This window comes from Corylus avellana, chromosome 4 (assembly GCF_965113065.1).
Source record: "Corylus avellana chromosome 4, dhCorAvel1.hap1.2, whole genome shotgun sequence".
Classification (NCBI taxonomy): Eukaryota; Viridiplantae; Streptophyta; class Magnoliopsida; order Fagales; family Betulaceae; genus Corylus; species Corylus avellana.
In genome coordinates, this window is record NC_142493.1 from 28,331,600 (window position 1) to 28,355,412 (window position 23,813).

The following is a 23,813-nucleotide window of genomic DNA, read 5'->3' on the forward strand; positions in this document are numbered from 1 at the left end:
ACTATTTTTCTATTTTTTATTCTTTTGTTGTCTAAGCTAAGCAAGACATCGATACAATATTATAATGTTATAATGAATTCTTTAGTTTTTTGCAAGTCCTGTCAATTGAGTAGGCCAGGACCCGGAACTGGCGGACAACTTCCTGTTGTTATATCATATAATATAGAGTGCATATATTTTAGTGAAATGGTGATGGTTTATTTTATAATTCAAATTAGATTTTACTAATCTATTAATGTGTATGTTGTCATATAGTGAATATATTGTCACGTTATTTAAAATTTTTAAATGATGTGGTATCATATACACCGTTAGATGTAATAAAAGAGAGTATATATAGTAAATTTTACGATTTATCCTTGTTAAAGTGGCTCATCAAGCCTCCTCCCACATTCTATTCCCATTTTGAATATCAATTTCAAAACGTCTCCCTTAACAGAACAAAATAGTACTTGAAACTAACAATATTATTACAGAAGAAAAAGGAAAAACCCGCATAAAGAACATCCTCAAACCAAATATCATGATGGCAAAAGATTGCATAGATCCTGTAGTATGACCAGTAATGGAAAGATATAATACTACCGTTTCCTACTGAAAGAAAAATGGTTTGAGTAAAAACATAATACCACATGAGAAAAATCATGGGGGGCTGATGGTCATGACTCCGAGACTAAAAGAGCATCCCATATCATGTCCATGTCCAAGGAGGGCATCCTACTTAGCTGAACAGCATCCACATCTGATAATACCTCCTGACTTTTCTTGTTCTCGATCACCTCTGATCCAACTTTGCTCTCCAACTCAAACTGCCAGTCTTTTCTTGATGGGTTTTGGGTCAAAGCTTTGAGTTTTTTGTTTTGATCAGATGAGTGGTTCTTCGGTGATGTAGGCGGCAAGTCAGCGGGCTGCTTGTGAGCAGAAATGCCCTGTGAATGCGATATCGCCCGTAACTTTGCTTCGAGAAGGGCTGCTGTGGCTCCATTCAAAGAATTTGCCTTGAGTTGATGCTTTTGATCTGGGAAATTCAGCTGTGCATATTCCCCACGTAGCATGTAAGCCGCCGTGTCGTATGCCATGGCAGCCTCTTCCGCCGTGTCGAAAGTCCCTAACCAAACTCTTGTCCTGTTTCTTGGCAACCTTATCTCAGCAACCCATTTCCCCCAGTGCCTTTGCCTCACCCCCCTGAAAAGCTTTCCTTGTGATGAAACAGGTGAAAAAGTAGTCTTCTGTATTTGATTCTGTATTCTTCGTCCACTGTACTTCATGGGCTGCGTCTTGGTGGTGCTGAGCCAGGAGTCATTTATAAGGCCTTTAGAGGAGTAGTTTGTCATATTCTGATCGATTTTGAGCCATTGATCATCGCTCCGATGGGACTGAATTTGGCCGATTTGGGAGATAGGAAAGGAAGAGAACGATGATGACGACGACGACATGGATTGACATTTAAGGTTCTTGCCTGTAGGGGAGTCAACAATTCGTGTAGAATGATCTAACATGGTAGGTTCCTGCAGAAACAAAGTTAAATTTGGGAACTTTGATCTGGCTGATAACGAAGATGGAGAAGAGGGTTGATCAGAAACTTGAGCTTGTGTTAGTTTTGGAAACGTATCCAAAAAATTCACAGGAATAATGAAGCTTTCTTTGGCACTTGATGCTGAAGCAAATGGACGTGTATGGTGGTGTTGTTTATGGATGATAACATCCTGTTTAGTGAAACCATGGATGTTAGCCTCCTCTGTGGAAGAAGTAGAATCTGTACAGGAAAACAGCTTATCAGGTGATGCTGCTGCTGCAGATGATGATGATTTGATCATATCACCTCTCCCAGGAGGATCTTGACAAGCAGTCTGAGCCAGAGCACCCAAGATGATTGGATCACCAAAAAGATTTGACCTTGCGGCCATTCCTTGAATATAAGAAGGCAACTCTTTATGCATGAAGGTTTCCATCTTTGGAAACTGATCTTCCATGTAAATGGGGCTGAGTGAAAGAAGAAAATACAGAGAAATAGATGTATAGAAATGACGTAAAGTGAAGGCACTATGCTTCTTATATTTATCCTCAGGGACAGGGGAATCTGCTAATTCTCATTAGAAAATTAAAGCAACTACTTTATGTTGATAAAGTGAAGCTATCCCTCTGAGTCAGATCTGCTTGTACACACATTCGTGCTTGCCATTCTTGAGTTTTGTAGTCAACCAATCAGAGCCTGACAACTCAGGCTCCTCCCTCCTTTACTTACCTCTCATCTAAGGGTTTTATGGGATGGATGAATATTCATCAATGAAAGTGACTGCAAGAACCTCAAAAACTTTAATTTTCACGACATTATTTGTCTGTCTACTGTCTAGGTGTGTTTATTAATGATCATCATGTGGTTTTCTCAAACACCCACATGTTATATTCTCCCTTTTTACTTTCCTAATTGAACCTTAATTGATATATTGAAGACTAGAGCCTTTAATACATTAAACTGTGTAGTCATCTCTAAGAGTCATTGTCATTGATTGAGAAAAATAATCACCCAAACTGAGGTGGGGAGCCTCATGATTGGTCCTGAATAAAACTCATATTAGTGTAATTAATAGAGATTAATTTGTTATTAATATAATCAACCTTATCATTAGCTTTATGAACAGGCCAGGCCCTAAAATCAAATATTAATAAATTGTTATGTTCTTTTATGTATGAGGAAATCATGGCTGTCTTTTTCTAGATGTTTCATTAATATATAAACAATTGGCAAAGGCTCCAACAAAGGTATAGCTTTTTTGGCGTTTCTTGGTGCATTCGCTTGTGTCTTTTTGCAAGGGCTAGGAGACACTTGAACACCACATCAATTCAATCAAGAAAAGGTAGGGGGGCCTTCTATGGGCCATCTCCCACCTCCATTTTTGAGCCTCAAATGATTAGAATTTTCCTGCTAAACGGTGCTTGTTTGCAGCCATCTTAAGCTACCTCTTTTGGTCAATGCCACTTAGGAGTAACCATTCTTGGGGAAGAAAAACTAAGGAGAAATGTTATTTAGTAAACTGTTATACAATTAATATACAACTAGGATGACGTAATAGTGAAAATCAGTCTAATTCAAAAGCTAATTTTTACTGTCACGTCATCTCAATTGCATGCCAGTCGTATAATAGTTTACTAAATAACATTTGTTGAAGAGAGAGAGGGGGGGAAGGAGAGATTCCCGAGAACTCTTTTTTTCTCTTCACTTTGTGGCAGCTAGAATTATTCTATGACACCAGGCTCTTCCAGTAGTGCAAGTCATTGTTATTTTATTAAACAATGCACATGGCCTTCCCTGGCTAAGCTAGCAGTGTAATGCATGTTTAGTTGATGAGTAGTATGTAGAGAGATGAAGCCAAGTTTTTCAATGCTGCTTTTACTTTTCTTTTCTTTTCCCTCTCATCAAACAAAGTTCTTTATTCCTTGCAGTGTTTTGGGCCTCAAAACGATAAAACAAAACAGAGTTAAAAGCATCACTACAACACTTTATTCATGAAAAAGATGGATTAGACATGTGGAACTGGCTTCACCAATTACTGCATAACAATTCATGCATGGATTCTGATGCATTTTTATGACATGCCTTGTTTCAATTCTCTTCCCCCCTCTCCACGCTTTCTCAGCCTTGAAGATAAGTATTTTGCAGATGCCAGAAATATGATAAACACTCTGTCTCACTCACCAATCAAGTAATATGCTTTCTTCCATCTCTCTGCAAGTATGTGTTCTGTTCACATGGCTAGGGCTGCCAACTCAAAACAGTTAATTTGGTATTAAAGATGAAGAATAAGAAGACAAAAACATTTTCATAATTATACAATGAAAACAACTGGCATGATGAACAGATCTAGTCTCCCTTATAATCTTTTTATAATGAATATTATATATTCATTATAATCTTTCTATATGTGGTCTGATGTATGAGAGAGAGAGAGAGAGAGAGAGAGAGAGAGATTTGTCTTTTGTCAACAGTTTCTAAAGATGTTGGCTTCCTAACCTCCACAACTACCCCCAAAGCCTTTTGGTTAAAGTATATTGGCATCACCAAATACCAATGTACAATAAATGCTAATTAGGAGATTAATTAGCAGACCAATAAAAACACAAAAGCAATAGGTACAACAACTCCTGCATTTGACTAAATACCTTCTCTTTTGCTTTTTATTATTCCAATTCATGCATGCTTTGTAGGGTTTCCTCACCTTTTTAAACAGGAAGTCCATCCCTTCATGCCAACCCTTTCGTCTTTCCTCTCCATTCCAGTCATCATATTCCAAGTAAAATGAAAGCATAAAGCTACACACACAAAAAAAAAAAAAAAACTCAAAGAAAGAGTGTAAAAGATGAAAACAACTGCAGCAAAGTGGAATCCTCCTTGTACAAATGATTCCCTAGCAGCTTTCTAGCTTAATGCAAGATCTACACTTGTCTAGAGTAAAAGAGAATCATTTTTTTTTTCTTTTCTTTTTTCCCAAATTATAATTTGTACCAATCAATAAGCCCTCATCATCATCACCATGAACATTGTTAGTATAAGCATTACAAGAAATAATGGAAGTATACACAGTGGGAAATCTTTTTTCTTTTTCTTTTGGGCCATATAAGATAATATATATTATCATAAATATGAGCAAGCAATGTAAATATATTCTAAAAAAACATTACTTCAGTATATATATATATATATATAAATCATTCACTATATTTTTCCCCCATCTGTAGCTGGGTAGCTGTAAACATACTCAAAATGATACGTAGGTAGCCAGCAAACCTTTTGAGAAGAAGATTAGAAAACCTTATCCTGAAAACTAATCTGTAGCATCATGACTCCCACCAATTCATATGGTATATGCTTGAATGATTAAGACCTGACTGCACTTTATACTTATTTTAACCAAGCATGTCTGTCAATGCTCTTACATTTATCATCATCATTTGATTAGTTTAATCATGGGTAGAGATCAAGACAAGCTTCAAGGTTGAGAAAAATTGTGGGCGGAGCCACCTTTTTCTTCTCGCTAAGCATTCTCATCCTGCTCTCTAAATTTATTTCTCTATTTTAGCTACCAACGTTTCAAATCACTTACACCCGACAAATAAAACTAGTGACCCACTTTTACTATTCTATTTAAATATTCTTTTTTGAAAATTTCTTTATTCTCAAAAAGACATATTTAGCATTTTTGGCTCGCCAAACTAGAGATTTCAGCAAAATAAGAACCGTATGAGAATGCTATAGACACAAGTTTGGTAGTATTTCCACGTGTGACGTGTCAAAATGCTTGTGGTATTGTTTCTGCCATTGGTGATGGTAATGAGCTTGAAACTCTCTCCTTCACCCGCAAATCAATTGTGATTAGCTGTGATTTTTTGTTTGGGTGTTTTGTGTGCTCAAGTTCATTGCCCTTAGCCTTAGCCACGTGAAAGTCTCAGGATAATTTAGTTTACTTCAACACTAGTGTTCTTCCAATGACAAAGTCTTCTTTGAATACGTCACCCCAACAACTCCATTTATCCTAGAAAGTTTTCCACAGCTTCTTTATAATTACTTTGTGTTATTTTTTTATTTTTTTATTTTATATATATCTTTGTTTGCCATGTAAGCCAATGGCGACCACAGACAAACAAAAGCTTAGAGGTAATTACATAAATAAATGTAGACATTGTATGACTTTTATGATGAGGGTTTCTAAAGGGAGATGTTTAATTATTTGCGTTAACTAATCACTTATCTTCAAAGCTTATACTTATAAGAAATGATTTAATGATTTAATTAATATTTTAACAATTCTCCTCAACAAGTGAAATATTTAAATTAAGGGTTTGAACTTAGGATACTACGTTAAATTACTATTTAACACAAGAAACTTAAGCTTACAAGAAAAAATATATGAATTTAATCATTTAATTAAGATTAATGTTGCTATATACCACACAAATATTCCACAAAATTGATCTAGCAAGGTCTAGGCATTAGGTTTTTTTTTTTTTTTTTTAACAATGACTAATATCTAATGATTGATTGAGATTGTTACGTTAACATTGTAGGATATAAATGTAATTTTTAGCATTATTCTTTCTTAACGAGGGCCAATCCAAGGGCTATTTGATCCTACTACGTCAGCTTTATAAGATATTTGTATAATATGCAAAGGTACTAAATACTTTTTAAAAACTTAAAAAATTAGATGAATTTAATTATTTAATTAATAGTTTTTCACAACTTAAAAAACTGTTGTATTCAACCACTATGTGCTACATACATGTGGGTAGCTAGGGTAGGGGCAAAACAACCCTAATGGTAGGCTGGTATAGCAAGTGCATGGCACAAAAAAAAGGGTAGGCTGAGGCTTTTGAGGTTGTTTATGTTTAATTAAAAATTTAAACTATAAATTAAGGCGTGGATGGCACGTCAATTGTAGAAGCACCCTGGACCACTAGGTCCCAAGAGTTGTATATTCTCTATTTCCTTCTTTACAAGCATAAATACGTAGACATTACATACATGCATATGTTAATGTACATGTTTTTTTTTTTTTTTTGTCTAATTAAAAAGGGTAGGCCGGAGAACTAATTATGGCTATTTTACATGAGCGTGACCATAGTAACACCTATCCACTAGAAGCTGCACATAAAGGGCTTAGACGGTAAAAACCACAAGTACTCCCTTAAGTCCGACTTGAGCCATAACCTGACCCAGCTCCCCAGGACATTAATAAAAATTTAAGACGGCTAATACTAATCAAGCATATGTAGAAATTTTCATGTGATAATGTACATGTATTTCTCATGCAATGATCTTTGTGTACATCTCAAGATATTGTAACATATTATGATTCCTTCTCAAAGTAAGACTATATATATATATATATATATTATGTACACTTGGGTATGTGTATGAATATGGTGGACTTATATATATATATATATATATATATATATAAGTCCACCATATTCATACACATACCCAAGTGTACATACCATATAATAAGCTACACGTCCTTCAAATGTATTCACTTATTTTCCTATTTCAGCATAAAATAAAAACCTTTGATATTTTCCCTTGAGAAGAAATCTTGTATCGATATCTTTGACGAATTCCTTTTATTAATTTTCTCTCTGCATACTTTTTGATTTGACAGTAAAAATTATCATTAAATTTTAAATCCAATAATGACTTGCATTGTTACGGTAGGGAAGACTTTTTTTTTTTTTAACATAACGGTGTAATTGAAATTTATTGTACTTAATTATTATGTTAAATATTGATGTGGCAAGTGATGTTGACATGTCAAGTATGAGATTGTGTTTAAAACATTACTCACCTTACGCCAATGTTGTAAATTAATCAACGAAATCATACTGTATTGTAGCTAAGTCAATAATGTAATTTTAAATCCCCTAATATTGTCTTGATTAAGTCAATATAAGACTTCAGTAATTCATTAAGCAAACTTCAAGGTATGTATATTAATTTTGTTTCATTTTTTCTTTCTATTTGTTCATGTGTGCACGTGAATGTACATCTAGTTATTATTTTTACTCTATTTTATTTGTCTACAAATCATATGTATTGGGTTTTGTTTGACTCCCTCTCTTTTATGTCTTTTTGTGCTAATAGAAGAGTGGTTAGCTCCCGGGGCTTCATCCCGATTAGAACCCCGGGACACCATGCAAATCGACCCACCATATGAGTCGGGTAAAGCTTAAGCTTTCATCTGCGGGCGTTGTCCTAAAAAATTGTTTGAGGTCAAATCTTAAACTTGATGCTTAATGAGTGCTAAATTTTGGAATTTTACTTTCTTGGGAAGATTGGCGATGGCTCTTCCTCTTTGTATTTTGGAACTTTTTTTAATAAACACGTATTCATCCAAAAAAAAAAAAAAAAAACCTTGGGCGTTGACATAGCAACAATGCAAGTAGAAGCAAAGATAAAGCAATATAATTAAGATTTGTTTGGTGTATGGAATATTTGATAAGGAATATTAGTTTAAGGGTAGTGGTCAGAATACAAAATATTATCTAATCAGAATACAAAATATTATCTAATCATATATTTAATGCCAATTTGCATGCAAACCCATTATCTAATGTTGAAAGTAGATAGTAACACAATTCTCAAATTGTTTATGAAACTATTTTACATCAATACGATGGTTGGATACAGCAACATTATATATATGTGTGTGTGTGTGTGTGTGTTTGACATATTTAATTAAAATAGAGTTAATCTTTAGTAAGTCTGTTTTCCGTTGAATGATAAGGTGTTGGACGCTAGTAAAGATGGTTTGGCCAATATAGGAAGGACTTATTTGGGCCAATGACCAACTAGTTACCAAAGGCCTAAGGGGCCTTACTGCCTAAGACTGGTCCCCTCATCGGAAAGCCATTTAGGAGCCTAGGGCTCCAAGCTTTGCTTGGGCGCATCTAGCCACTGAGGCCTGAAAGTAAGCCTGCGCCCTCGACCCATCGACGTTCCAGAGCAAGGGCGAATTTGGTGTGTCGCACTTGTATAATGTTATGTGAAATCTAAATGCGATCCGCATCGATTTAAGGTGCCTTTGAAATTGCGATTTAGTAAGAATAATTTGTGTTTTTTTTTTTTTTTTTGACATATCCACACAAGGAAAAGAAGATGGAGAATTTGAACTAGTGATCTACATTTCATGAGACGTGGTCTACAGCTGATTGAACTATTTCTTGAGGACTAAATAAGTACTTAATTTAAAATAGTAAAAAAGTGAGATATGCTATAGTGCAATAAAAAGTGAGATATGTTTTAAGTAGCAAGAGGTCATAGGTCTATCAGTAGGTGGGGTCACAGCAACTATGGATGGGGCCTATAGCCGCTTGCCACCTAATACTTTTATAGGCTCATAAAAGTCTTAGGTGACAAGAAGTCATAGGTCCATTAGTAGGTGGGGCCACAGCAACTATGGATGGGGCCTATGGCCTCTTACCACTTAAGACTTTTATGGGCTAAAAATGGCATTTTTATTGCACTATATCATTTCTCTAAAAAATTCTGCAATTTCTATAAGCAGGCTGTGGTGCTTATTTGAAAAAAAGAGAATTTAAACCAAAATTACGATTTATCATAACAAATATTAATAAAAAAAAGTATTTTTTTAACATGTTTACCAAATGCCTTCGTAATTTTAAAAGATAACAATTTCAAAAATGCAATTTTTAAAATTGCACTTATTGAAATTGCAATTTGTAGAGTTAGCTTTGTAGGAAAACTTATAATTGAAGAATTCTAACATCTATTGCAGGGTTTTATGGGAAGAGGGAAGAACACGTTGTCCATAGCTAAAAATATACTCAATTTTTTTTTTTTTTTTACCAATAGACTTATTTTTGTTTGGTACAACTTTTTATACATTAAAAACATTTTTTTGGGTAAAGGTCACTTAACCCCTTCAAACTATCATCCCAATAACAATTTATCCCTCAAACTATCAATTAGGACAATTTACTCCCAAAGTTACCAAAACAATGACAATGTACCCCCAATGCTAGCAAAATGATGAAATTACCCCTATAAAATTTTCAATAAGACAAAAATGCCCTTCAAATTTTGAAAAAAAAAAAAAATTAGTATTTTTGTTTTTATTTTAATAAAGGTAATTTTGTCATTTTTTTAAAATTTGGGGTACATTGTCATTATTTTGGTAGTTTGGGGGATAAATTGCCACAATTGATAATTTGGAGAGTAGATTGTCATTGGGTAGTAGTTTGAGAGGCTTAAATGAATTTTACCCCATTTTTTAATATCCTTGGTGCAATTCTAAATTCCAATATTAACTCTTATTGACAGAGCATTCTCGGTTAACTCGCAATTCTTTAGCTAAAATTTGGATAAAAAACTCACTTTTTCTAATGTAATTAACTATGCAAAAGTACCAAATAATAAACTCTTTAAATTTTACTCTATATAATTTTTATTCTATCTTCATTCATTTTTTTTATTCTCAAAAGGACCCCCACAAAGTTATAAACCCATAAAGGTGAGAAAGAAAGTGTGAAGGAAAGTATAAAAACATAACAAAGTGGAGTAGAGAAAAGATTTTGTTCTCCAAATGTGGGAAAAAGTTTGGCGGGCCCTAAAATGGAGAGAATAGAGACCTTGATGAAACTTGCTTTTTGTAAAATTTAAGCAAATTTTGGGTAAAAGTAAATTTTTGAGAGCTCGTTGAGAATGCTGAGGGGTGAAGTATGCTTAGTTGTCCCCACCATAGAACATGAGAACATTTCTTTTCTTCCCATAGCAAGATAATTTTCCGTATTAAACAAGTTATGATAGCATTTGCAAGTGTATTTTAATTGACAGATTAACTGTTAATAGACGCGGCTTAGGGCAATCAAGAAGCAATCATCTGATGCATCATTTCATGTGTTTATGCTTTTGTAATTTGTATAAATGAAAATCTGCTCTAACCTCACCAATGACCTTTCACATTATGTAGCGAGCAGTTGGCAGTTATTCTAAAAAGGGCTAGACAGGCTTCCATTTTTGCCACCACAAGCACAAGCAGGATCTGAGATGCCTAGCCAAACAGTTATTGGGCTCGGCAAGCATTGCAAGACACTCACAAAACATGCAAAACTAATTTTATCTTTGCTGTAACATCACAGCCAAAAAGCAAAAGACATTATCGAATTTTCTTTCCAAACAAACATCTTTTAAGGGCCACCTATGGCCCTATGATGGGAGGCCAGCCGGCAAGATTGATAGGGCCCTTGCCATTTTAACAAACAATGCTATGTCTTTGAAACAAGTTAACTATGAATTCAATGCTTCTTTAAAAAGAAGAAAAAAAATCTTCAACTCATTCATTCAACACAATTTAATGCCAATAAGACAAATGAGTTTTCCCAAACCAATAAGAAACATAGCCCATATTGCTTGTAAGTTTCTACCTTTAATTGTCAACTTGCTAGTTGCAAGCTTTCAATTTGTTTTAAAGATTGGAGCCATTTTGGTAAGCTCTGTCTACGCAAAAGAGGCAAAAGGAAGAAAGAGTTGCCTAAAATCCAGATTCTCATTTGATGAACTCCCTATGCAACTGCCCTCCTCACAAGAGTACTGCTTTCTCTCTCTCTAGGTTGGGGCTGGCTCAAGAGGGTAAGCAACTACGACCCCTATGAAATAAGTAACATTAAACCCCCCCACCCACCAAAGAAGTAGAAGTTTCGTCAAAACTAGCAATAAAAGCCCTTAAAAAATAGTTTTGATTAATAGAAAACAGAAAAGAACCTCAATAATTAGGTCAACCCCCAAAAATCTTATATACTATGCTCTTTTTTTTTTGATAAGTTTATATACTATGCTCTTTACAATTCAAAGACAATAATACATTCACCAATTCTACACACTACACACAACCAGACGAGAAGAAAATTGAAACAAATGTATTACTAAGAAAAATCAACACAAATTTAAATTTATTTCTAATTCTCACATTACCAATTAAAATACAAGCCAACAATAAGTTCCTTGAACAAGACACAACAATCATGTCTCTTTTTTTTATAAGTCACAACAATCATGTCTCTTAAAACAACAATAACAATTCATAGACATGGTCACATGAAACCACAGAAGATCCATTAACACAAACACAAACCCAGATAGAAATCACAACAACCTCACAAATTAACCTCACAGAAACACTAAATTCTATTTCTTGGTCTCACTTTTACCTCCACCGGAGGTGTTCCCTCCTCCCGATGCCTGCGCAGCCTTCTTCGCCATCTTCTCTTGCAGAGCCTTCGCATCCCTGCCCACACAAACCAAAATCAAAACCAAACTTACAATTTAAACAAACGAATTGAGAACCAACAAAAAAAAAATTTAAAAAAAAAAATTGGACCTCTCGCGGCGCTGTTCGGGGGTCAAGCCGTCGTCTTTGTTTTTCCCCTTGCCGGTGCGAGCCTGAGCGCGCTCGCGATCGCGATCCCTCTGGTTCCCGCGTGAAGATCCGAGTCAAGGAAAACCAAAAGAAACCAAAAGAAACCAAGAGTATTCAAACAATTACATACAAAGAATTAACGAAATAAGAAACGTAGAAAATCGTCAAGATCTGCAAAAAGAAAACAAGGATATGAGTCATGCCGGCGAGCTAGCAGCTCTGAGATTCGAGAGAATGTGGTGTTAGTGGGGGAGAGCAGAAGAAGAGAAATAGAGGTGGGAGAGTCAATGGGTGCGGAGAGAGAGTCTGAGATATTCTTTCTTTTAATATTGAGCACCGCTTCTTCTTCGCCTCCTGCAATTATTACTCTCTTTTTCTTTTTGTCCGTGTGGATATCTCTCAAAACGACTATTACGTTGTCGTTTTGAAGAAATAAACAAAGGTAGAAAGTTTGACTTGATTTCAGTGAAAAAAAAAAATTATTACACTTTTTTTTTTGGTGAAAAAGTAAACAGTAAATTCTGTGCAGTGAAAAAGTAATTGACTCTAGAGTTGAACTTGAACACAATTAACTTGAGAGGCCAGGATGAATTGGAATCTACCAGCAAAATATCAAAAATCCAATATAAAATAAAAAGAAAGCTCTCTCAATAAAAATGTTTATTTTTCAAAACTATCCCTTATATATATATATATATCCTAGCCATCAACACTAGTTGAAATGGTGATCGATTGCTATACCGGCCAATATTGACTAACGAGCTTTGATGAACTTATCTTTAACAAATTTTTAGCCCAATACTTTTAGGTCTCCCAATCAAAATTAGGGTTGATCGAAACATCGATTAATTGGATTCTGCCATGCCTATTTGAATAGCTCTATTTTGAACATTGCTTTTTTGTGATTATATTTAGATGAACCGTGCATGAAGGATCCGTCTTGTGCATTCTATGTCAAGTTCCCTATAAGCAGTTTGAATCAATCTAATTAAGTTCCCAAAACATCCCTCTTATGGATTGAAGCATTGTTGTAGTAAGGTACATTGGCACGTGAGGCACTTAGATTGCGGATATCGTTCATATCGTTCTAGAAGAAGAAGAAATGTTGGAGACTTAGGAGCAAAGACATTATTTAATAGTAGATATGGTAAGTGTCAAGTAAATTATCACGTCAGTCTGTAATAATTTTTTAATAAAAACTATAATTTTCCCAACATCACCCTTAAAAAATATCTAACATGATAAGGGCATAAATTAATATTGATTTATCGTATGATTAATTTGAAAGATCCAAAATATAAACAACAGCCAAGGAAAGTGACAAAATGGAGAAGAGAAGAAGGGAGTTGTTTGGTACGTGGTGAGGCCCAATAGCTCCATCTCTAATCGGGTCAATTTTGGCCCAATTGATTTTGGTAGGCCCAGAAGGCTTTCACCTCTTTTCCTTTTTACCTCCTTCAGTTTTCCCTTTTTACCCCCTTCAGTTTTCCCTTTTTACCCTTCCTCTGAAGATTATGAATGAGTAAAATTTTGCTTCTGAACTTTTTAAAAGATAATGTTATTCTTATTTGTCTTATTATCGTTATAAAAACGATAATTACCGAAGGTAATTAATATTTTTTAAACAATTTAAGTCATATATAGCCTTTACCAAATCATAAAAGATCTAGACTCCACCAAAAGGAAAATCTAGTTTTTCTACAAATTGGAATTGAGGATATTTTTTTTAGGACAGAAATTTTCGGAACAAAAGAAATATCCTTCAATCCATATAAAATAGTGATAAGTGTTTATAAACATTTAAAATGCACATTAAATTCTTAATATCATTAATAGCAGTTTACTAATTTAGACTAAATTTAATGTGCATTTTAAATATTTGTAGACACTGATACTATTTTACATGGGTTAGAGAATATTTTCTCTGTACCAGTTTGAAGAAAATTTCTATCGTTTTTTTTTTATTCATTCTATTAAATTGATTTGTATCTAAAATGTATGTAATTTTATTTTATTTTATGACATTTACATGTGAATTACATTGTTGATTGATGGCATAATAGCCATAAGAGAAGGTAAAAGACATCAGTGAAATTTTTTCAAAACTTCTAAAGAAAAATAAAACAGTCAATAATCATATGTATGACTGAACTTATAACAATGTTTTTTTTTTGTTTTTTTCTTCTGAGCGAACTTATAATAGTTTACCCGTCAAATCCCTTATTATTACCAGTTGCCACTGTTTCTCACAATTTCACATTTTGTGTCTGTGTCGGACTAGAAGTAGAAGAGGTGCGCCAAACCACCCCCCCCTCCCTTAAAGTGCGCACGCCAGTCTTTGTGTCTCTCTAACATTGTTGGATCCTAATCTTCCAAACGTCAATCTTCCTTTTCCTTTTCTCGCCCATGTAAGGCTGCTGGGTGCTGAATCCCTTGGAACGCTCTCCAAGCAATCTTTTTGGTCTTCTTCCTCCAGATTTTGAGGTAAATTTAATATCTATTTCTTTTTACTTTTTTTTTTTTTATTTGAATTTTCAAGTACTTAAATTATGCCCAAATTTATGCTTTTGCTTCACCTAATACAATTGTTCTGAAGCTCTTATTTACACTTTTCAATCCAAATAAACATCTAGGATTTGCTTTACGTATCCGTATCTTTAATGGGCTCTTTTAGTTTTCTATTTATGCTTTGGCAGATAGTGAGGTTTGGGTTTGTGTTCTTTTTGTTTGACTCTTATTGATTATGCTTGAATGGTTGCTCCTAATCTCCAATGATAAAATCGTGTAATGTTTTTTTTTTTTTTTTTTGTTCGTATGAGCAATATATTGATAAGTATTTTATTCTTTGCTCTGCTAGGCCCATACCTGATTGTGTGAGCAGTAATATTAGGTCGGATTCTTGTTCTTTGGGGTTTTGTTGATTGTTTGTGCTTGCTGCTTTGATTGTTAGTTTTATTCTGGTATTTTTTGGATTGGTTTCAGGAATTAATGGGGAAGAAAGTCAAGAAGAAGAGCCGAGCTCCCCCAAAGGAGAAACGGGTTACGACCCATTCCCCCAAAAAAGTTCCCCAACAATCCAACCCTAGTCTTGAGACTGCTGGTGATGTAGTTTCAGTACTAAAAGAGAGAAAACTTTGTGTTCATCTTGAAAAGGGTGTTGATTTTAGTAAATTGTCAGCTAAAATCGGGTCTTCAGAACCTATATCGTGTGAAGATTGTGGGGTTGATGGGAAGGGGAGTAAGGGAAAAGGTAAACATGGGAAGAAGAAAGGTGGGGCTGCAGTTGATCCGAAATCTAACTCGAGAGCCATCTGGGTTTGTTTGGAATGTGGGCATTATGCCTGTGGAGGGGTTGGACTCCCAACGGGCCAAAGCCACGCGGTTCGGCATGTAAGGCAGACTCGTCACCCGTTGGTAATTCATATTGAGAAACCTCAGCTCTGCTGGTGCTTCCCTTGCAATACACTCATTCCAGTTGAGAAGATGGACGAGAGTGATGAACATAAGGACATCTTATCAGATGTTGTGAAGTTGATAAAAGGGCGATCATTGGAAGAACCCTCAGTGGATGCTGAGGACATTTGGTTCGGGAGTGGCAGTATTACAAGTGAAATTAAAGCAGCAAGCAGTGTACTAATTGATTCGGATGGAGGAGGCAGTTATGCTGCAAGAGGCTTGGTTAATCTTGGAAATACTTGTTTCTTCAATTCAATCATGCAGAATCTTCTAGCGATGGGCAGGTTGAGGGATTACTTTTTCAAGTTGGATGCTTCTGTTGGACCTCTTACTGTTGCTTTAAAGAAGCTCTTTATTGAAACCAAGCCGGAGGCAGGACTGAAAAATGTGATAAGTCCAAGATCCCTTTTTGGTTGTGTCTGTTCCAAAGCTCCCCAATTTAGGGGATATCAGCAGCATGACAGTCATGAATTGCTCCGTTGCTTACTTGATGGTTTGTCCACTGAAGAGTTGGGCGCCAGAAAAGAGAATAATTCTTCAAAGGGAGATGGGATTTCTTCAAATTCGGGTACTTTTGTGGATGCTGTATTTGGGGGCCAAATATCTAGTACTGTTTGTTGTGTTGAATGTGAGCACTCTTCAACAGTGTATGAACCTTTTTTAGATCTCTCCCTGCCAGTTCCAACTAAAAACCCTCGACCCAGGAAGGCCCAACCTGTCTCTCGAGCAAAGAAAACTAAACTGCCCCCCAAGAAAGGTGGAAAAACTCGGCCGAAACTTAACAAAGATGCAGATTTGTTACCAGCCCAAAGTGTTTCTACCCCATCAGCCAGCAATGATATTTCTTGCCAGGCACAGTCCATTGAGCCTGTTGCAGAAAAGGTGATGGCTTCTTCATGTGATTCTACACCATTAGTTTCCCTAATTACTGTGGCTGGTGAAGGGGCCCCAGCTTCACAGAATCTCTTAGCTGGCCAAGCGTCTGAAAATGAGCAAGTATTTGAGAATGATGTAGAGCAAACATCATCATTATTGGAAAATTTTACATGGTTGGATTACGTTGGACCGGGGACTGTATCGGATGAACATGATTTGACTTCACAAAGCAATGATATTTCAGTAACTCAAGATCCAGGAAACAAGGTTATATATATGAATGATGTGCCATTACAAGCTAGCTCTGAGTCTAGCAGTCTGATTTGTCCACTCAATGCAGAGCCGAATCCAAAACCAGATACATCTGTGCATTATTGGGAAGATGAGCAACCATTACAGGTTCAAGGTACTGAAGTTCTGTTGCTTCCATATAAAGATGAAAGTTCCACTACTGGGGAGATAATAAAAGGAGAGGCTGAGGCCTCCTCAGTGGTTATGGGATGTGGACAAGATGAATTGGACTTTGATGGCTTTGGTGACATGTTCAATGAGCCTGAGATTGCTGCAGAGCCGACCACAAGGCCGTCTTTAGGTAATGAGGTTGCAGAAACTGGTGTTGTGGCGGCAAATAGCAGTGAGTCAGATCCGGATGAAGTTGATAATACTGATTCTCCGGTAACCGTTGAGAAATGTTTGACTCATTTCACAAAACCAGAGCTTCTTTCTAATGAAAATGCTTGGCATTGTGAGAATTGTTCAAAAACTCTACGACACCAGATGTTGAGAGCAAAAAAGCAAGTGAAAACTGCTTCAACGATTTTGATGAATGGAGATGAGAGACAAATCCAAAATGAGCAACTACACTTGGATAAGAACTTCTCCTCTCTTGCTGAAGTTGGAAACTGGACTAATGGGAATACCGGAAGTGATGCTTCCCTTAATGCTACTGTTGAAAGCTTTGTTTCACATAAAGGAAAAATGGATTGCCCAAAATTTGAAAATGGTCAAACAGGTGAGCTAAATCCAGTTGTTTCTCAATGGAAAGATGGAAATGGTGAGATAAAAGATGCACTTCCAGAGCAATCACATTCTTCAGGTTGCTGTAAAACTTGCAGTCCAGAAAGCTTCAGTGGTCAAGCCATTGATTCCTGTAGTGTTCATGGGATAGGTAGTATGCAATACACCACTGGTAAGGTCCAGCAGAATGATTCCCAGTTGTTCACCAGAGGCCCTGAATCAGAGGTAAGTGAGGACGAGGAGATGGATTCCAAAAGCATGAACGTGAAAAGGGATGCAACCAAAAGGGTCCTCATTTATAAGGCCCCACCTATTCTTACCATCCATCTTAAAAGGTTCAGCCAAGATACACGTGGTCGATTAAGCAAATTGAACGGCCATGTCAGTTTCAGAGAAACAATTGACCTTAGTTTGTATATGGATCCCAGGTATTTTCCAACCTATATTTGATGCTCATTTTGAATTATTGAAATTTGATAGTTGCATTGCCTTTTGACATCACATTGTCTTTAGTTTATATTGATTCGGAAAGCCTCTTCTCTAAAGCTGCATTTTCATGCATTTGTAAAGAACTACTATCTCAATCATTCTCTTTTCTGGTGTGGATTAGATGCATATATCTTCACTGTTTAATATAATATTGGATGCACTGGTATGTGCCATTTAAAGCACCAAAATACTGATTTTAGCAGCTTGATCCGGTTGGTAGAGTTAATAATTAGAAAGTTTTTTAAATTGTCTTTACTTTTCAAAAAAATAATTAGAAAGTTTTGAAAATTTTGATGTTTGACATGGGGAAAAAAATTATAGTGGATGTGTATAGTAACACGGTTCATGCTTGTGGTGTACATATATAATTACTGTGGATCACAAAGTTATAGTAAACAATATTTTTTCCTCATTCAAATTCTTTTTCCTCGTGAGGAGGATCATGATATTGTTTTTACAAGTAATATACTCCATAATATTGTTCGTGTCACATTACTTCTGCCTGTGTAGACGTGAAAGGAACTTTTCATAAATGGTTCACATTGAGTTGTGAGATTGAGATCTTGAATTCCCCATTCAAAAAAAGGGGTAGGGTTGGGGATGTGGGGAACTGAAACATTACCCATCTGACCCAGTTAGTTAACTGTAGTGGCATAATGTAACTTCCTCAAATATATGTGGCTTTATTTGGCTGGAAGAGAATCTTTTCTGCCAAACTTTGGTATCCACATGTTCATTGTATTTGAATTATAAGTAATTTTGTTTAATGCATCTTAAATTATTGGTGCTTATTTTCTTTGATAAGAATGCCATGTCAAGTCCATGCTTTGTAATTACAACCTTGCTGTGCATAGTAGAACTTTTCTGGTGGATATGACTACCATCTTGTTAAGTCTTGACTATTTATATAATCCTTTCTTTTGTTTAATGGTGATTACAAGATAGTTATTTTAATATAGAAAATCTTATTGCTGTTGAATATAATATTTTTTCAATCGATAATACTTATTAAATTAAAAATTATGTTGTACTCAACATCATTCAAAATTTGGGAGTCAGTATGAGGCTTTATGGTCTTAAACTTTTTTCATGGGCCAGATCTTCGTGAGTTAAACAATTTTTTTTTCAATGACCCAAATTAAGACTGTTTCTGTCACCGACAAAACTGATCAAACTGTCTCCAAACGGAAAATGTACTTCAAAATCTAATATTTCCATCAAGCTGAAAGGCTGAGAATGACATTTCTCATGGCTTTTAAATTTTATTTAACATAATTGAGCAAAAGAAATGAAAAAGTGTACCTAGCTATTAGGTTCTTATTTGCTAAAATTGCTAATTATCCTCCAAAAAACTGAAAATTGAAAAGTTAGCAGCCTTGCACAGAATATGTTGCATCTTAAGTAACATCCACAAATGGTAAGATATAAATCATATAATGAACCATTGGAGCGAGTAATAAGTGACCTTTAGAATGTTTGTTTGGATCTAAAATGTTTTTTGAGGAAAAAAATTTTGACAAAGTTTTTCAGGGAAAAGTATTGATTTTTGGTAGGTACTAAAATATCAACCGAAAACCGCTTAAAACTGATAGACACTACCAAATACTGCTATTAACAATTCAAACAGAAACCCACAGTGTCACATAGCATCTTTGTTCCTAACAAAATAAGGCACACTAATATAAAAAATGTATCCACCATTATTTTTTTTAAGAAAAAAAAAAAAAACAGATGTGGGGAGTGGGGGGTCTGTGACAAGGGAAGGGAGAGGTTGGGGTGAGGGGTGGGAGTTGTGTGGGGGTTGCGACTGGGAGGGGAATGGGGGCAATGGGGTTGCGCTGAAACAGAGGGAAAGGTAGGAGTTTTGGAAAATGGCTTATGCCTCTCCAGAGTTCTAGAAAATGGCTTACTTTCCACATGTTGCTTGAAGGAAAAGAGAATTATACCAGATATGCTTCAGTAGCGTAGGGGCTTTTTTATTTTTTTTTATTTTTTTTTTTTTCATGCTTAGCCTTTTGTTTATTGAAATCAAGAAAGAATAGCTATGACCGGTCTTGTAACGATCCAGGGAAAAGTACTAGCCATATATGTGCTATTACACCAAAATGACTAGTCAATTTAGAGTTTTCCCTAGAATTAATTATAAAGCCCAGTTTCACCTAGTAATTAGGCAATGTGGGACTTAACACCCATGACTATCTTTATAAACTACTCACTTTATGTGGGCTTCTTCTCATCTTCCCAATATGGGTCCGGAGTGTTACAAACTCCTCTTCTTAAATTTCTAACGTCCTCGTCAATGCCACGTCATGTAGTGTTCCAGTACCACATGACCTGGCGTTATTAGGTGGCTTTGATACCATTTGTAACGACTCTGGGAAAGCTTTAGCCTTTAACCACCTTTGCGCTATTACACTAAAATGACTAGTCAATTTGGAGTTTTTCATAGAATTCATTATAAAGCTCAGTTTCACCTAATAATTAGGCAATGTGAGACTACCCATGACCATCTTTATAAACCACCCACTTTATGTGGGCTTCTTCTCATCTTCCCAATATGGGACCGAGGTGTTACAGGTCCCCCTCCCCCCCCCCCCCAATTTTTTTTTTTTTTTATATATATATATATATGCGGCTTGAATCACGCCAAACAATTGTTCTGATTTGGATTTTATTGAGCTAATTTATTTATTTATTTTAATGAACAAGCTAGTTTGTTTACATATGGTGTTTTTTTTTCCTGATTCAAAGAAAGAAGTCTTACATTGGTTTTGTGTGGGGTTGGTTACAATTTATGTGCTACTTGGCATTTCCACCATATAGTTTAACCTTTTGAGCTGAATGTTTTGATATGGTATTAGATTGCGGTTTATTTGTTTTTGGGCTCCACGTGCTGGGCTCATTGCATTTGTCGCTACTTCTGTTTGGCTGGTTGGCTTGTTTTTCTTTTTAGGAATTCTTCTGGTTCTGTTGGGCTGGCTGAGCCTCTTTGGTTCTGCAGCATTTCTTCTGTTTTCTTGGTCCAGCACTTGAGAGTGGGTATTAAGGAAACAAGTCTCATATTGGTTGGATGTACTAATTGGACCTTTCCAAATAGCATAAGCTTTTCGATTGGATGTTTTAACAATAGTTAATAATTAGTTGGATCTTTGTTGAGTATGTTGTACTTGTAGTATGCATTACTAGCTCATTATCATTTTGTAAGCTTTTGATTCACATGATGTGTAATAAACTACTTCTTTCACCATCTTTTCTGTTCATGTGTATTCCATTCCCTTGTTTTATTCCTTTCTTTATTTCTTTATTTCTTTGTTTCTTTATTTTTTTCATTTTTCTTTTTTAGTGGAATCAAAACCGCAAAGAATCACAACATTTTTTTGGATAATATATTGTCATGGGGCATTTTGTGTTGATATGCGAAGGCATCATGGTCCTAAAAAATTGTCATTCTCAAGTCAAACCAGCACTCTGCTATAATTTGAGATTGGTATGGTCACCGGATTGCCCTTTTTAATGAAAAAAAGCATGCACTTCATCCTTCTGAACTTGTTTTAAAATGTTCGAATATCCTAATCATAGTTGTTGAACTCGTGTGACTGAGCCTTGCCGGTTGCCTAGGCGGTTACTTGTAGTATGTGCAATACAAAAATGTTGTACACAGAATATGCAGATGATATTTTATTCATGAAGGTGCGCTTTGCTTATGGATATATTTGTTGTAACTTTCAAGTCAGAAATATACTGAATTTGCCATAGAGAAGTTGAGGTTCATTTTTCTTGCAGGATGCAATTTAGACTTCATGTTTTAAATGCAGCTGCTTCTTAATGGCTCCTCTTTTTTGGTCTTAAGCAATTGTGATTATAATTACATCTCAAATACACTAGTTAAATGACAAACTTTTGGCGCACGAATAAATTTTTCACATGTTTTATTCCTTCTTTATTAATTGTTTTGTATTGTATGAAGAACTCAACCATGTTCGTTCCTGAGCATTTACAGGTGCATAGACAAAGAGAAGTATCATTACCGCCTAGCTGGGGTAGTCGAGCATTCGGGGACCATGAGAGGGGGCCACTATGTTGCATACGTGAGAGGGGGCGAGAAGAGCCGAGGGAAGGCTGAGAAAGAAAATGGTGGTTCTGTTTGGTATCACGTCAGCGACGCCCATGTCCGTACGATTTCCCTAGACGAAGTTCTTCGGTGTGAGGCCTACATCTTATTCTATGAAAAGATTTGAGGTAAATCTACTTCCCATACATTTTACGTTTCTCAGATACCGGTTTGGGGTTAGCGAGAACCCCTAATGAGAGATAGAGAGAGATAGCAGGCGAGTGTACAACAGCAATTGATCTTCTTATATCTTGAATACCCATTTTTTTGACATGTCATGAGTTTTAAGTTGTATATCTTCACATTATTTCATCAGAAATTTTGTTCCCATTATTTTGGGAAGAGAAGGGGGGTGTTGGCTACATGTAATTGCCAATTTTTTCCTGTAGGATGCTCTGTTGAAGTACTTATTCAGATTATTCTATTATTGGTTGATGAGAATTCCTTCAGCCAAAGATCATAAGTTGTGCATACCCTTCCTCTCTTGACCCTGCCCATATTTTAAGAGATTTGAGCTTTGATGAAAGTTTAAGAGTGATTATTCTTTGTTATAACCGATAAGGACAGAGTTTTCTTCTAAACTGGGTAGAAGGAAGTTCCTTCAACTCGGTCTATAAAAATAACAAAAGAATAATGATTTCAAACAGATTGAGAGAGAAACACAGAGCAAGTTGACATCCATCTAAAATCAACCAAAATCCACATTCTCCAAAACAAGTCGAAATTCCCCAAGTTTAAATATTTAATAACAAAAATTAAAAATACGAATCCTAGAATATCAATCACGATATTTAAACAATTTTTTTTTTTTAAGTGAAGCAACAAATATTAGTTATTATTAGTTTGGATCTTTATTCTTTTGTTCTACTTCGAGTAATTTCAGGAATGAATGTTGATCAAAATTTAGAGGATTATGGTTTCAATTAACAAACAAAGCCATGAGTTATGATTAAAATTATTATCTCATTTGTATGATCATTTACCACAGTTGTTTGTATCAAGAATCAATTGCTTATTTGAGATGCCTCAAGGTAAATTAATATTGCTTCTTTTATTTAAAACTCATAATTCAAGCCATCATATCACAACATAATTCATGAGAAACTCGGAATTCCGAATAAAGCTGAAAATGCAAAATAAATGTTGCGGGGATATGAGTAACTTGATGGATAAAATAGAATATTCCACATAGCCCCAATGATACAAGAAAATCCCATTTATGAGCAAGAATGCTCTTATATAACGCCAAACAACAGGTAGCATGGCATTGTAATACCGGCTATTGGCAAACATAACAATGTAACGAGATTTGGGATATCTCTCAAAACGACAATTGGGTTCTCGTTTTGAAGAAAGAAACAAAGAAAAAAAAAAAAAAAAAAATTGGTTCGATTTCAGTGAAAAAATGATGACGTGATGAATCAGAATCTGTTGGTATATGACTTGAATTGTCGAGGCAAGTTAGCGTGTGGGCCCAACATATATCTTTTTTTGCCTTGGATCGGTTTGGTACTCCTTTATTGAATTGGTAGATGGAATAGTAGATGGAGATTGATAGATGGAGCTGGTTCTTCTATAAATAGAGCTCCCTCCCTTCACAAATCTCACCACTCTTCTCCTTTCTCTTCTACATATTCTTCCTTCTTCCAATTTCTATTTGATATTTTTTTCTTCCTGAGAGTGTTTACACATAACAGAGAGAAAAAGACGAGACAAAGCGTTGCAAGAAACAAATAACATGAGAGAGAAGGGACTTGAGAAATTAGATTTAAAAAAGATACGAGTGGGTGTTAGTCATATTAAAGCAATTAGATCCTTCATACTAACTAGCAATTAAAAAACTACTCTTCACTTCAGTCTAGAGGTTAGTAGATCCTCTGCCCACTCTAAAATTATTTCATGTCATGTTATTTTATACATTGTGTATTAAATTG

At 35.5% G+C, this 23,813-nt stretch overlaps 3 protein-coding genes across 4 annotated transcripts; 1 reads left to right on the forward strand and 2 right to left on the reverse strand.

The window, feature by feature from the left end:
• Positions 1-502: 502 nt before the first annotated feature.
• LOC132179625 (Integrase-type DNA-binding superfamily protein) lies at positions 503-1,973 on the reverse strand. The gene has a single exon (XM_059592366.2). It carries the CDS (start codon positions 1,971-1,973, stop codon positions 660-662), a length of 1,314 nt encoding a protein of 437 aa, XP_059448349.2. The 3' UTR covers positions 503-659.
• A 9,475-nt stretch (positions 1,974-11,448) lies between these two features.
• Positions 11,449-12,280, reverse strand: LOC148586573 (uncharacterized). The gene is made up of 3 exons (XM_088515951.1): positions 12,125-12,280; positions 11,892-11,991; positions 11,449-11,798 (listed from the first exon to the last, which is right to left on the reverse strand). The coding sequence occupies exons 1-3, from the start codon at positions 12,129-12,131 to the stop codon at positions 11,699-11,701; spliced, it is 207 nt and encodes a 68-aa protein (XP_088372077.1). The 5' UTR covers positions 12,132-12,280; the 3' UTR covers positions 11,449-11,698.
• A 1,966-nt stretch (positions 12,281-14,246) lies between these two features.
• LOC132178650 (ubiquitin carboxyl-terminal hydrolase 2) lies at positions 14,247-22,350 on the forward strand. Of its 2 annotated transcripts, none has more exons than XM_059591129.2 (3): positions 14,247-14,414; positions 14,913-17,707; positions 21,769-22,350. In XM_059591129.2, exons 2-3 carry the CDS (start codon positions 14,919-14,921, stop codon positions 22,004-22,006), a joined length of 3,027 nt encoding a protein of 1,008 aa, XP_059447112.2. In that variant the 5' UTR covers positions 14,247-14,414; positions 14,913-14,918; the 3' UTR covers positions 22,007-22,350. The 2 variants fall into 2 exon arrangements, with proteins under 2 accessions (XP_059447112.2, XP_059447113.2); XM_059591130.2 differs by lacking the exon at positions 14,247-14,414 and adding an exon at positions 14,766-14,820.
• Positions 22,351-23,813: the final 1,463 nt, after the last annotated feature.